Genomic DNA, 15,347 nt, shown 5'->3' with positions numbered 1-15,347 from the left:
TCCACAACCGTGGTATGTTCGCACAGCCAGTACTACACAAATTAGAACCACGCCTAATCAACTAAACAACAAAACACCCCTATAATAACAAAACATCCCCAAATGTAAACAAACGATGTTAACAAGGCACTTACCAGAAGCACCACCACACAACTAGTCACCTTGTCAAGGGTACGATAAAACTCTTTAATTGATCCCACCAAAGCATTCCGTATCGCGGAAGTCCAATTGTACAACTTCATGGTATCCAATTTGTCTATTACTCGAATGAAATTCTAACTCACAGATTCTCCTGATGTTGAGAAAAACAACTTCACACTGGCGTACAACGTTAACAGCTTTGCAACATCCTCAACGTCTTGCTCACTGGTACCGCGTACCGCATCCAAAAACAGAGACTTCACCAATGTTGAACTAGTACAAGCCACATTCCCACACCTCCATTGCATAAAGTCAAATGGCGGTCGAGGCCCTGACGATAAGACCAATGGCTGCCCACTACATTGCAACCCAAACACAAGTCTCACATCATTATCCCTCAACTTCAAAGCCCCACCCCCAATGTTGAACACATCATTATTTGGGTTGTACGTCTGGATAATCTTATACACCAACGCATCGCACTTCCTAAATTCATGCTCATTTAGGTCATTGACAAGAATTGCTTCAAACAACAACCAGAACAGCGTTTTCATTAGGTGAGCGCGGTGAGCTGAGGTTAAACTAGATGTGGATACAATCTTCACAATTCCTGCAATGTTTTACCTGTAATTCAACCTCATCTTCACATCCTTGATGGGTGTGTGAACACTTCGCAATGGTTTTATTTGCTTAAACAAGATACATCCTTCTATCCTCGTGCCAAGTTTTCTAGATGGCAAACCAGCAAACCCACCAACTCTTATATTCCCCTTATATTGGGTCATCGGACTCGACGTCCTAACAACATCTACATTTCAATCACACACAATCAATTACAAAAGCCATACATTAAAAACCGGATATTCAACAGAAATAACACACGAAGACTTTACATTATCATATTATCACACATTTTGAGCTTTTAAACAAAACACTAATGCCAAACATAACCTGCCCACACTGCTACCCAAACAGTCACATAACTACACGACACACATCCCAACAACTCACCAACACCAACACCAACACTCACCCAGCAACACACCAATCAAACATACTACAACCATGATACCCTACTGACAAAAATTAACAAACAGCAACCTAACAACCCACCACATACAACAAACACCAACACACATTAACCACACTCACCACCGATACCTCCCTTCCCACACATGAGTACCACACAAAACCACATACAACAAGTTCGTAACACACTGACCACACTACACAATTCCCCCAACCCCTCTCCTCCTATCACTCATTTGCAACATAACCCACTACCATCTTAACAACACCTACCAGACCAAAACAAAAACAAAAACAAAAACAAAAAAACCCCCACAAACAAATACCCACATCAGTCCTAACAACACCTACCCAGTAACAAAACAAAAAAAGGGGAAAAAAAAAACCCAGCAAATTCCTCATAATTGCCTTATCGTCACCCACATAAAGCCACATAACTCCCTCATCACCCACATACCACATAACCTGCTACCATCTTAACAACACCTACTAGACAAAAACAAAAACCCCACAAATATATATCCACATCGATCCTAACAACAGCTACCCAGAAAAAAAAAAAACAAAAAACAAATCAACACCACATTCGCACATTTGCCCTAAAATACAACCCCACAAACAAAAACCACAGTAACTCACATACAAGAAGTACCACCAATCTCACCCCCCATACACTCACCTACAGTATTACACCCCCACCAAAATACATACCACTACACCAACATATGCACACACTTACAAAAAACAACAACAAACCCAAGTATGACAGCATATCTAATACTTGACAATAAAGGAGGTGGTTACTCACTGTTGCGCGGCATCGTTATCGGCAAATTGGTGGGTCTCATACTTGCGCAGCAATAACACAGCCAGCTTTCTGATTGATCACTTCACCAAATCGGCTGGTGCAAATCGAGTCACACTCTAATTGATATAGCACATACCCATTACATTATTGGGTTTTTTTCCAAAACGGTTGCTGATTTGATGGGATTTGGATAGGGGTTCCTTTAACAACGGGATATCAGATCCCGTTCACATTGCGATACACACCAGACCAACACCGCCTTCAAATCCGCCAACAAGATTGTCTCGTTGATCAGCTTCACCACGATGTGGTCCCCCGCCAACCACACCCACCTCGGAAACTAATGGATTCTCCAAACAAATCTCTTAAATTACCTTGTTCTCGCAAATGGTTTGGAACGAGAACACCAATCACAACGACCGTGGGGGGTCGATGACTGCGATAAGATGAAATGTGGACAGTTTCCAATCAACATCAGTGACTGATGGGTTCTTGAAACTTCTACCACATAACCAGGTCACCCTAAACGATGTGAAGTAAGTACACCGTATCATCAACTTCAATTACTTAGTGGGTTGACCAGATGGAGTTGCCACCCACAAAAATTTGGGCCCCACACTGGGCTTCATAGTGCTGATATGGGTGGACCATTCAACGTACCAAAGTAAAAAAGTCTATAATAAGCTTTCCCATAACGTGGCAGCCCCGCCACTTACGTAATCTAATCAACTCAATATAAAACTCATTAACTATAGGCAAAAACGTAATACAACCACAAATAGGACTTCTAAGATCATCAAAACACAATTGGGACTGAATGGTTCACAATTCATCTATATGGGATTTATAGGTCAATTCTCCTATTATATAATGTGAATATGTTTTTAATTGACAACACATTAAAAATAATGTGAACATTCTTTCTCATCTGATGTGAATATATTTTTTATTGACAACACATTAAAAATAATGTAAACATTCTCTTTCATCTGATGTAAATGTTCACAACACCTTTCCGAAAAATTCTCTCTCATCTAATGTAGTGATGTGAACGTTCACAATATATAAACCTTCTTATTTTTAATTGACAACACATTAAAAATAACGTTAATTATATTTTTAATTGACAACACATTCTTATTCACAACATCTAGTGATGTGAGCATTCTCTCTTATCTAATGTAGTGATGTGAATGTTCACATTCGTAGGTTTTAGTATGAATATTCACATCATGTAATTGACAACATAATGAGAAAACTTCATTTCAAATTAATGTGAATATAATGATGTGAATATTCACATCATGTAATTGACAACACAATGACAAAAATTCATTTCAAATTAATATGAATATAATGATAGTTAACATCCTGATACCTGGGAACTACCAAAATATAATAACTATCAACATTAAATATCAACATTAATATGGTGCAAGAGAGATTGAGGGTGTTTTGGTCTTCTTACCTTGAATAAGATAGGATCTAATGGAATAGTCAAAAAGAATATGGGTTGGATGGAATAAAACTCTTAGAAGGAGAATTTATCCAAAAAAAAAAAAAACGCCCTAAAAAAATATATATATTATTGTTCTAAACTTTCTTAACCTTAACTTTGAGTTATATTTTATAAAGATGAGTTTCTCTCTAGTTCACAAAAATGGGTTAGAGGGTCTCGCTTATTTGTCGAATTAAATTAGATAGAATTATTGTAAGGTAGAATTTAGTGAGAGGATTATTAATATATTGATATTAAATTGAATATGTAAGATAAATTGTGTTTTTTGTGCACTAGCATGGTGGTATTAATTAGTTAAGATTAAATTTATAAAATTATATAAAAATTCTCATTATGAAAAATGTAACTTTATTAGTTTTGTAAAATGGGGGGCAATAAGGTCATTTCACCTCTAATCTTTTAATTCTATGGGATTAGATTAGCAAACCCAAGTCTCTCATGGGATTGCTAATCCCTTCTTTTGTGGAGTTTCATAGTCCCATGAGACTATTAGTTCTATGACAATTTTCTAAAATAAACATGATATTTCTAGATCCACTTCACTGTTAGTCAAAGCCCACTTTTCATCTCTAGAAACAAGGGTTTTTTACCAGTCAGTTCCAATAATTGAATATATTACCTATTAGGTCCTAAGTTTCTATCTCATGCATCGGCAGGTCCTGTTATTTTTTTTTTATCTTGACTTTGCCCTTGTTGTTATACTTTCGCACGTTTGTTTTTTTTTTCTCCTAGTTTCCCGTTTTATTTTTGAACTTCAAATTGTGAACCTCTGACAATATTTTTTTTGGTCATTTTTGATCTCCAACATCTCACCACCACAACCACCTCCTCAGATCCAGTGGCGATGAGAGAAAAAGAGGGAAAAAAAAAAGAGAAGAGAATGAAGGAGAGAGATGAGACACCATTACTAGAGAATAATTCTCATCATTTTACGCTATCACAAATCAAGCCAAAGAATCAAAAGTCTAATTCAGTGATAAATTTATCATGCAAAAAATCTCAGCCAAAGTTGCAGTGATAAATTTATCACTGTTGAATTAGTTAAAAAATTTACAAATAGCAGACTTGATTTGAGAGAGAGAGGGGCATCACGACCAATTTATCACTGAATTAAGTAACAAATTTATCATTCATAAATTAAGTAACAAATTTATCAGATCAGTTACTTTTCTGTAGAAGATCAACAACACCTTTCAATGCACTGATTGGATACTTTGCATTCCAAACCGGTGATGGAGGAAGATGGTGGCAACGACGATGTCGAAGATGGTAGATCGATGATGGAGGATTGCAGTGTTGAAGCTATCAGATGAATGATGTGAGAGGAGCAACGGTGATGGCAACGAGGGAGAAAGACAATGGTGGTTGATGCAAGTGTGGTTGAGCTGAGCAACATATATGGTGATGGAGAAGGAGGAGATGGTGTGCTAGTGAAAAATATGAGAGTGAGAGAAAGGGAAGAGAGAGAAATAGAGATAGGGTTGTGTTTGGGTTTAGGATAAAATCACTCAACTAAATGTAAGGAATAAAAATAGAAGATGGGCTAAATTATTTTGTGTAAGAACTTCTTGAAAATGAAGTCTAGTCCAAAGGACCGGCCCGTAACTCCCCCATCAATTAGGGCCAAGGTATTGTTGAGTTTTGTGACTCATTACGGACTCCATTTCAATTATTAGAATTGTTCATTTTGTTTAATTATGCACGGAAATTATTATAAAAAAAAATTTATTTATCTAATAATCATATTTTATAATTTTATCAAATTTATTAAAAAAAAAGACAAAATATTTTTAAATTTATTTTTATCTATCATTTTTGACAAATAAATGTCATCAAAATATATAAATATATTTATTGAATCAATATAATTTTTTTCGCGATTCATATGAATATTCAAACAAAATGAACCATTGAAATCGCAAAATGAAGCCATGTGAACCCCACGAAGCATCCAAACCCATCTTAAAAGCACATTAACTACACTATTTAATAATTATATTTTTTTTGCAATTTTGACCCCTATTGATATTGGTGATATTACATGTATCAATTAATATATACATTAGTATATCAATTAGTGTTATATCATTATTATTGACTCCACCTATTATACAAATTATAAATACCTAAAATCTTTAAAATTATGCAATATCATCTATTAATATATTAGTTGGTACATTAATTAATACAGAGTAATACTACATACTCCAAAAAATTTATCAAAATTTCTACTAAATGTCTCATATGAGTGTAGGACCCACATTAATGTGGGTCTCATGTGAGTCCCACACCAGATATTTGGTAAAACTTTTGATAGAATTTTTGAGATCTCTAACATTTTTTATTAATACATCTAGCATTATTCTTATTCAAATGATATTAATTGGCACCTCACAAAACCCAAAACAAGGCCCAAGATTCTTTGTCTTCAAATAATTCTGTATTCCTGTCTCAAATTACAGACAATCATTAAATATGTTTTGAAATTTTTAATCTCATATAATATAATAATTGTGAATGATTTAAAATAGAAAGTCAAAATTATTTAGGATCAAAAGATCGTCCTTGCCAAACAAGTGTTGAAGCAGAGAAACCGATCAACCGCTACACTAGCATGAGAGTCAGTTGAAATGTTCCTGTCCCACTCATCTGTCTTTTTCAGTGGGTTCCAATGCTCCTTTCGTTTCTTTCCTTTCTTTCAATTTTTTATTTTTTTTAATATTTAATTTTTTGTTTTAGTCTCTACTCAAAAACCCTCTTCCCATTCCACCACCCACCTCACCTCTCTCCTCTCTCCATCAACTTCCCACCTTTCTTTCCATTTTTTTAATTTTTTTCTTTTTCAAGAGCCATCAGTTTATTTGGTGAATATGAAAAGATCATCAACAACTTCAAAGAAAGGTAGTAGTGTTGAAAACAGAGGGTATAAATGCAATGATGAGCCAATCATTGATTGGGAGCTGAGGCCTGGTGGTATGCTTGTTCAGAAGAGAGGTGGTGTTGTTGAGTCTGATGGCGGTGGTGGTTGTGGAGGTCCAATGATCAAGATCAAGGTCTCTCATGGCTCATCTCACCATGATATCACCATCCCTGCTCAATCCACTTTTGGTATTAATTAATTACTTCAATTTCCCTCTCTTTTCTTCAACCCTTTTGCTTCTTTTCTTTCTCTATTCAATATTTGTTGTGCATTTGCTTTGTTTGGGCTTTTTCTGTTAGACATAGTGTTGATTGATGCCCATTACTAGTTTTCTACATTTTCATGCTATCTTTTTTTCTCTTTTTCACTTTAATAATGTGAGATTAAAAGCAGGGTAACCATCACTTTTTCTTTTTTTGTTTGATTGATTAACTGTGTATAATATATATATATATATATATATAAAGTTAATGATCAACTGGTTTTGGTGATGTACAATGTGGAATTTGAAATGTTTCTTTCTTCATCAAGAAGTCTTTTTGCCTTTAGTTCTTAAAGTTAATGCAAAGTGTGCTTTGTGGGATGGCTCATTCTGAGATCATTATTTTACATTATAATTTTCATTTTTGGACTCTATTTCCTCTATGTGATGTTGATGTATTCTTGGTTTAGCAGTTGGGCATTTGGACATCAAATGAAGAATGATACCAGTCTCATGTTTTCCCATATTATTTGGAAAGCTCCTCCAATGAAATCTAATCATAAATTGATTTCACAAAAACACTAGCTATGGTCAATTACTCAAACCCTGAAATTTGTCCATGCTTCAAAGAGGCTAAATAACAAACATTACAGACTAAGCCGGACACGTTAGCAATGTATGATACACGTCCAGTGTGGAATGATATTGAGTCCATAATAGAACCAATTACCATTTGTTTTTTATGTGTGCATTTGGACTTCAATCACATTTCAGTAATCAGTACCAATTCTCATGTAATTGCATTTTCATGTTGAAAAATTGATGCTCAAAACCCGCTTTTGGTCTAATGGAAGGGGATCTCAAAAGGGTTCTTGCCCATGAAACTGGACTAGAGCCTAAGGAGCAGAGGTTGTTGTTTAGAGGGAAAGAAAAGGATGATGAGGAATGTTTGCACATGGTGGGTGTAGTAGACATGTCAAAGGTGATACTATTGGAAGACCCGGCTAGCAAAGAGAGGAAACTCGAGGAGATGAAGAGAAATCAACATGTATTAAATGCCTACAAAGCTGTTGCCAATGTAAGGGTTGAGGTTGACAAGCTCTCAGACAAGGTCAGAATCCTTTTAGACTAATGAAAAAGAAAATTAACCATATTACCTTGGGCCAAGAAAACCTAATTACTTTTTATTTATGGTTTTTTAGGTCGTTGCCTTGGAGACGGCTGTTCAAAATGGCATGAAGGTCGCGGACAAGGAATTTGTTGTCTTGACAGAGTTGCTCATGGTGCAGTTGCTTAAATTAGACACAATCGAGGCTGATGGAGAAGCAAAAGTGCAGAGGCGAATTGAGGTTAGTACTTTTTTGCTCTTCTAACACTAAAAGATTATATTGGCCATTTAATGACATTCTGAATTTGTACAAGGAAAATATGTAGTTAATATGCACAAAACACTCCAAATAAAAAATAAAAAGGCTTCAATATGATCTGTAGCTATATATAAATGTGAGGGAAGTAACTTGCTTTGAGTTCTGACTGCCCAAGTTAGCACATTTTGATCTCTTTTTGGAACATTGCAGCAAAAAATTAGAAGGGGACACATAAAAACCACATTAAACCTCAAGTACCCATTGTTCATCTGCACAGTTGTACAATAAAGAAGTCTCCAAACTAGTATCAAGCATGGGATGGGTGTTATTCAATGTCAATGAGTGTATTTTAATTGTGATATGGAAACTGTCTAGACATGGCATGGGATATAGCATCTCAATTATTACCTACATATGTTCATGGATTGGGGATTCCAGTTTGCCTCTAAAGTCAAAAGACATTCAAGTTAGCTGTTTATATGATTATGATTCACAATGAGATGTTTTCTGCACAGGTTCATCGTGTCCAGAGTTTTGTGGATGCACTTGACAATCTCAAGGCAAGTAATTCAAATCCTGCATTTAGAAATTCTAATCCTTTTAGCAACAGCATCAACGCTGTGTCGGTGTCAACCAAGTGGGAGGCATTTGATTCGGGAGTAGGGAGTCTCGCTCCAAACCAAAGACAATCGTCTACAAAAATCACTCAGGATTGGGAATTGTTTGAATAATTGAACATTTCTTGCAGCCGTTTTCGTGTTTTTGTATAATCTCATATCGAAAGAGTTTGTATAAATGGATCGTTCCTAGCCAGTCGTTTTTGTGTTTTTGATTGTGGATGGATATGCTTACTTGGTACTAGGAAGAGGAACAGGCCTTCATGAATAATGTGTGGAATGTTGTTTGTACTTGCCATTTTGAAAACACTACTGAGATCTTTTGTATACTTGACTTTTCTGTTTTGTTATAGGAAGGAAGACAGTTTTCAATGTCCATGTGGAATTTGTTTTGTTCTCTGCAAAAAAAGGAAGTTACATTATTCAAGCTTTAATCAATTTCCACCTGATTTCTTAGAAACAATTTATTTTTTCTTTTAATCACCATTTGCATATTCACATTTTTACTCTACATTATCTCTATTTTTATATCCAATCTAGTCCCTTTCTAATTACTGTGATCCTGCTAATGTAAGGCTTCCATGACCCCTATCCAACTATATAGAGCTGACATTTCGAGGGAAAAGAAAATGAAAGAAAATGATTTTTCCCCACAAATATAAGATCCTAAAATTAACGAACTTCATACAATTTCATTTTACAATTAGAACATATGGCTTGTCTTGTCTCGGTGTTTGGGGCTTTGTAAGATCTCATCATAGGTCTTCGGTTTGAACCATGACACCTCCCTTCCCTTCTTTCCAGTTGTTTGTATTTCAAAAAAAAAAAAAAAAAAAAACATATTTTGTGACACAGCCTAAAAATTAAATTGTTGCAGTTCAATCTATTGAGATTATAATAACTATTTATAAGTTTTTTTTGATACTCAACCACAACCTCCGTTGTAGTCTAGTTGGTTAGGATATTCGGCTCTCACCCGAAAGACCCGGGTTCAAGTCCCGGCAACGGAAATAAATCTTTTTTCCCCTTTTTTTCCTAGTGAAAAGATCGTGCTCTGGAACTTTCCAAACCTTTTGCAACCATTTTCCTCTATTTTGTTTTTTGGAGGCTCATTAACATTAATATTAACACCACTCTTCTTTTTTAATCATTTGGATCAATTTGATCCCTCTGTTTCACTTTTGAGTCTTGCAAAGAACGTTACCAATGAAAATAGCAAAAGGTTTTTGAAACACTTCCTCTTTTTTTTTCTTTTTCTTTTTTTTTTTTTCTCTAAAAACTTACAATCCAAACACACCCCAGAAACAAAAGGGAAAAGAGAGGAAAATTAAGGTCTCGGCATCAACCGAGAAAGCCCAAAAGCAAAGGTGGCATTGTAATGCAACTGAACTTTTGATATTTTTTTCCCAATACCCCGATTTAGGCCTCCAACATGATACCTCGATTTAGGCCTCCAACATGAGACTTCGATTCTGTAACCCAGAGAAACATAAGCAGAGTACTACAACACCAAATACTTATGAAATAGTTACTATTTCCCTTTCATGTTTGCTGGCAGAGAGTTGCTTCTAATTGATGTTCCCTGAAGTATGAAATTTACTTCTATATCAGATTATACTGCTATGAGAATAACTAACCCTATTAATCCAAGTGTTCCAAAAAAAAAAGATAGGGAAAAAAATTAGAAAAAGAAGGTAAAAGGATAGTTATGATCATCAAGCAATCAACCAGATGTATGTCTTGTATGGATTGTTTGTTGTTGACTTGATGCAAATTTGTCAGCCTGTCTTTGTTCAAATTTCTTTCATGGCTCTTCTAAGGTGCCATTTGAGTACTCTTCACCACCAACACCTGGTGTTCCATTTGATAACCGGTTTGTGCTGGTTGAAGTTGCGTAAGGGGAGTAAGTGGAAACAGGGCTGCCCCGTGAGTACCGATTCTGTGCAGCTGTGCTACTTCTTGTTGCCTTGAGACGAGCCTTTCTACCCTATAACAAAGTAAGAGAAGATTTTCAGAAGCAGCAATCTGTACATACATGATGCAGATTTCACAGATGGTGAGAAGTAGAACACGTCATTTGGTAAATGAACAAAATGTGCATAGCAGGAAATGGGTTTATGGAAATCGGTATTTGCAAACCACTGGTTAGTTAAATTAAAGGTGAGTTGGGTTGACAATATTAACAAGGATATGAACAAGAAGATAATTTACCTTTCCCATGCATTTCTCCAAATGAGGAGCAAACCTTCCAGCCATAATTGATCGCCCACAGTTCATGCACTCGAATATGTCACTGGCTACGGAAGGATGAGTTTGTTCAAATATGTCAACCACATATTTGCTATTTGTTTCACCACTATTACTTGGATCAGCTACCCTGGCCCGAGCTTGAGCTGACAGCCTCAATTCTTCTTCCTCTTCTTCCAAATTACGATCGAGACCTAGCCTTGCTATTCGATGACATTCGGATGCAACGTCAACAATAATGGAATCAAGAAGGTCATTCAATACGTGAGTCGGAAGCTGTAAACACAACCCAATAAGGAAATTATAACAAACATAAGGTAGAATGTGTACCTGCAAAACTGTTCTGGTACATATAAACTACAGTATATTGTGATGAAACCAACAAAGAATAAAGAAACATTGGTTTAGAATCCATCAAAACGAAGGCCTTTTCTTTTTTCTCTTTGCAGGATGGGGAGCATATGATTATAACAAGTCATTGTCATGCAAGTGCATAGCATTAAAAAAGTTAAGCATACTCGACCAAATTTTCACTCAAACAATCTGGAAAAACATCATTTATTTTTCAACATCCAAATTTCAAACACATTCTTATCCACCAAGAGTGATTAATAGAAACAAACTAGGTGATCACACTGGAAAGCTTTTTTCCCTTTCCCTCATTTACAGTGCCTTCAGCACTGATCAAAATAAAATAAACAATTAACTCAGCCACAAAACCTTGCAAGGTTTGAAACAATTTTTCAATTGGCATTAACTTGAAACCACTGTTCAGAGATGTAAAAGGGGTGATAGCAACAGGAAACTTTCCTTTCTTTTTTTTGGGCGAATAAACTTTCCTTTTTGAATTAAGAATAAAATTGAACCTGAAACCCATACTGCCCCATTGCATATGATTACCATCATGCATGATGGCTTTGGCAAAAGAAATTTCTTGCACAACAAACTGTAAAAAAGGATAATGCAATGAGCAGGGACAATTTATACAATTAGAGAGCCACAAGTTCTTCCTGTTCGGTTTTTCAGAAGAGCCTTCAGTTATTACTTTTCAAAAAGCACCTTAATAAAATTAGTGACATGGGCTTTCCAACATGCCTAGAATCAATTATTGCAGAAACCTTTTGTCAATCAATCGACAAGCAAATTGTAATAAGAGTGTTTCACACAAGAATTATAAACAACATGCAGTGGTCTATTAATATAAAGACATAAAAATTTAACTTTTAAAGTAACTATAGAACCAGAAAAATGACCCATAGGTGACAACAAATTATCCATTACATTACACACTAATATACCTTCTACAAATTCCCATTCTTCAGCTACTGCCTTCTTTTGCACCTATATCTCTATGCTTGAAATATTTCTTCTTTTAGAGAAAGTTTCCTTATCAATCACTTTATTGTAAAAGGAAAAAATCATTAGAGTATGCTATACATTTCAAGATGAAGGCCCCACGAGTACGAGGGGAACGTGAAATAATTTAAGTACGCAAACGAGATGACTAAGATTTTTGGAGGTCATCTAACTTCCATCTCATCCACCAACTAATTCACAAATGATTTGCAGAAAATTAGTATGATTTTTAATCAATTGCAATGTTTTAATATTGGTGAGAGGTATACCTGTGAATGAGAATCATCATTCGGTACTGACATATTCTTAATGGAGATCTCCTAGGTCCAGTATGATTCCCAACTACTGAAAATTCAACTGAAGGGAGGATAGCTTTATGATCCTGAAAAATGGCAGAATGTCAATGAAAGAAAGGGGCCCCCAAAATTGGGTTGACATTCAAAATGGAAGAAGTGGAAGGGGAAAACGGAACAAAATAATTTAATGGTAATGACTGAAGTAAAAGAAATTCGATTTTAGACATGAATTCAAATAGAATAGAAGGGAAATGAATATGATAATCTAGAAAAAGTTGGATTTGGATTCCTAGTTCTAGAGATTTAATATTGACGAGCTACAGCGATTGCATTGCACCTATTAAAAGCAAGTAAAAGAATTATTGAAATGAGCTCAAATGAAAAAAATAATAATAATAATAAAATACATGTTGATAACTGACTACCAATTTCTAACCTTACCAAGTAGTGAGAAATACTTGTTAAATTGGGGGACCAATGATGTTGCAAGGTAGCAAGCATTTTACCATCACTTAAAGTGACATATTCGTAAATCACATTCAAATTAATGGGAGCCATGCTTGCAATGTGATAATTTTCTTCACTCCCCCAGACTACAAGGCAATCTCAAATGGAATTGAATTGAGAATTGGACAACACTAATCCTGAATATGAATGTACCACTAGCAATCACTTTTTTTTGATCAACAATCTCACTTTCTCCTAACTAGTTTCTCATCCAGATGATCACGGATCTAAATCTTGTGTAATCTTAAACAAGATTATAAAACAAAAACACAAAATATGATGCATAGACGATCAAATGACCTAGTAAAAAACTCAATCCCTTATTGATTACTTAATGTAAATCATGCCAAACAAGTCAATCAAAATCCATACCATTTTGTACAACATTTGTAGCTAGGGTATTTCAAAATAAAGTTGATTGAAGAAATTATCATAAAATACTATTGTGAGCAGAGATAAATAAACAATTGAACATGATTTCCAGGCAATAACAATGAATTTCTAGAAACTGCAATATCGAAATCGATACAAGCTTACAGATCGACATGAAAATTGTTTGTGCGAATGTTGGGAGGAGAGAGAGAGAGAGAGAGAGAGAGAGAGAGAGAGAGCTCACAAATAAATGTACTGAATGACGCTACGCAAATTGTAGAGAGAGAGACAGACATTTGCCCCTTTTCTGTTTCTCTTTCTGTTTCGATTAGGGCTTCAGCGAAGGATGATGATGATGATGAGTCGGTTGGGATCAAGTGAGGTAGGTTTTTTTATTTTGCTATTGCAATCACTATTTGGAGAGCTCCACGTCAGGCAGAGTACGATTTACTACTAATGGTTTAGCGGGCTTGTGTAGGCTTGGGCTTGGGCCCAGTATCCACACATCCAACTTTGGGTTTTGGATAGACTGTCAAAAGTTGGCTACAAAACTATAGAGTTGTCAAAAATAAAAAATTTAGGAATATAGAAATCAAATCAAAAAATTATTTATAATCTTTTCTCATGAGGTGAATTTTATTTTTTGAGTCCTACAATCGTGTGAAATGATTGTATTTCGTTCTATGATTAGTTCTATTCAAGTCAAACAACTGTTGTTCAAATTAGTTATGCAAGAAAAGAAGAAAAAAAAAAAAAAAAAAACTTGCATTAATTAGTCGATTTAGGATTTTTTTTTTTTTTGTGTGGAGATAAATAATTTACTCTTTGGAACAATGTTCGTATCATTTATGAATTGATATTGAGTAAATTACACAAATAGTTGCTAAATATACTATCTAGTTCATTTTAATTCTTAATTTTGTTTCAATTCCATCCTTTTATACATTCAATGTGGTCTCTTCCTATTAGTATCGTTAACTTGGACGAAAATATTGAGAAATTTATTCCTTTTATTGCCTAATTGAATAGTAGACACAAATTCAACACAAGCAAACAAAATTAATTTTAAGAACTAAAATACATACCATAATGAGGTATAGAGTCCTCTGTTATATCGCAATAATAAATTACTCTTTAAAAATCTAATTTGTCAACTGTATTTCCAAATTATTTGTCAACTGCATTTCTAAATTGTCAAGTTAAAAATAAAAAACTTCTTGACAATTGCACTTTTAATTTGTTAAGTTAATCCTTAAAATCTCTTCAAAATCGCATTTTTTATATTTTGCGTTAAACTCTATATTCGTGTATCCATTGTTCGATCAATATAATTCAGCTTATATAGACCATTCAAAACTTGATATAAGCAAGATATTAACATTTTTTGTCTAAAGTTAACGACATTTATAAGATGGGACCACATGAAAAATCAATATGTAAAATTTAGAGATATAATTAAAACAAAATAAAATAAATAATAGTATAATTTGAGGACTATTTATGTAATTTGACTTTGTTCAAAAACATCTAATAATTTTAATGGGGTCATCACATATGCATGATATTGATGATGCGTGAATTCACATGGCATCTCAGCATGGAACTCGTGTGAATGTCCACCACAAAAATATATCAATCTGGAGGAACTGGGGATTGATGTATTTGCGGTTCTCTGTCTGCCCTCAATCTGTCTTACTCTTAAAATATCATCATGTGGAGAAGTGTAAAATAAAAATACTAACTCCATATAAAAATAGACTATAAATCAAGTATGAACAATTTTTTTTTTTTTTTTGGGGGGGTAAAGAATGTACATGTTAGTGTAATTACATCCACCAAATGTATCCTTATTTGTTAGTATTCTTATTATTTTTACTAGATCACATCATGTGACATATACATTCTTAGTGCTCATGATTTAATTTTATATTATTTCATGAAAATAATAAAATTAAATTTGATTCAT

At 34.6% G+C, this 15,347-nt stretch overlaps 2 protein-coding genes and 1 non-coding gene across 3 annotated transcripts; 2 read left to right on the top strand and 1 right to left on the bottom strand.

The window, feature by feature from the left end:
• Nucleotides 1–6,071: 6,071 nt before the first annotated feature.
• Nucleotides 6,072–8,979, top strand: LOC114320634 (BAG family molecular chaperone regulator 4). Its single transcript, XM_082906797.1, has 4 exons — nucleotides 6,072–6,605; nucleotides 7,474–7,730; nucleotides 7,822–7,968; nucleotides 8,502–8,979. Exons 1-4 carry the CDS (start codon nucleotides 6,368–6,370, stop codon nucleotides 8,715–8,717), a joined length of 858 nt encoding a protein of 285 aa, XP_082762923.1. The 5' UTR covers nucleotides 6,072–6,367; the 3' UTR covers nucleotides 8,718–8,979.
• A 561-nt stretch (nucleotides 8,980–9,540) lies between these two features.
• TRNAE-CUC (transfer RNA glutamic acid (anticodon CUC)) lies at nucleotides 9,541–9,613 on the top strand. The gene has a single exon. It is a non-coding gene; the product is annotated as a tRNA-Glu (tRNA).
• A 434-nt stretch (nucleotides 9,614–10,047) lies between these two features.
• LOC114320635 (SAGA-associated factor-like protein) lies at nucleotides 10,048–13,809 on the bottom strand. Its single transcript, XM_028267701.2, has 4 exons — nucleotides 13,626–13,809; nucleotides 12,476–12,588; nucleotides 10,815–11,126; nucleotides 10,048–10,590 (listed from the first exon to the last, which is right to left on the bottom strand). Exons 2-4 carry the CDS (start codon nucleotides 12,506–12,508, stop codon nucleotides 10,408–10,410), a joined length of 528 nt encoding a protein of 175 aa, XP_028123502.1. The 5' UTR covers nucleotides 12,509–12,588; nucleotides 13,626–13,809; the 3' UTR covers nucleotides 10,048–10,407.
• Between the last annotated feature and the right edge of the window lie 1,538 nt (nucleotides 13,810–15,347).

The sequence above is a fragment of the Camellia sinensis genome, chromosome 14 (genome assembly GCF_055761805.1).
Source record: "Camellia sinensis isolate YWXY chromosome 14, ASM5576180v1, whole genome shotgun sequence".
NCBI classification, from domain to species: Eukaryota; Viridiplantae; Streptophyta; class Magnoliopsida; order Ericales; family Theaceae; genus Camellia; species Camellia sinensis.
This window is presented reverse-complemented; position numbering and strand designations above follow the sequence as displayed.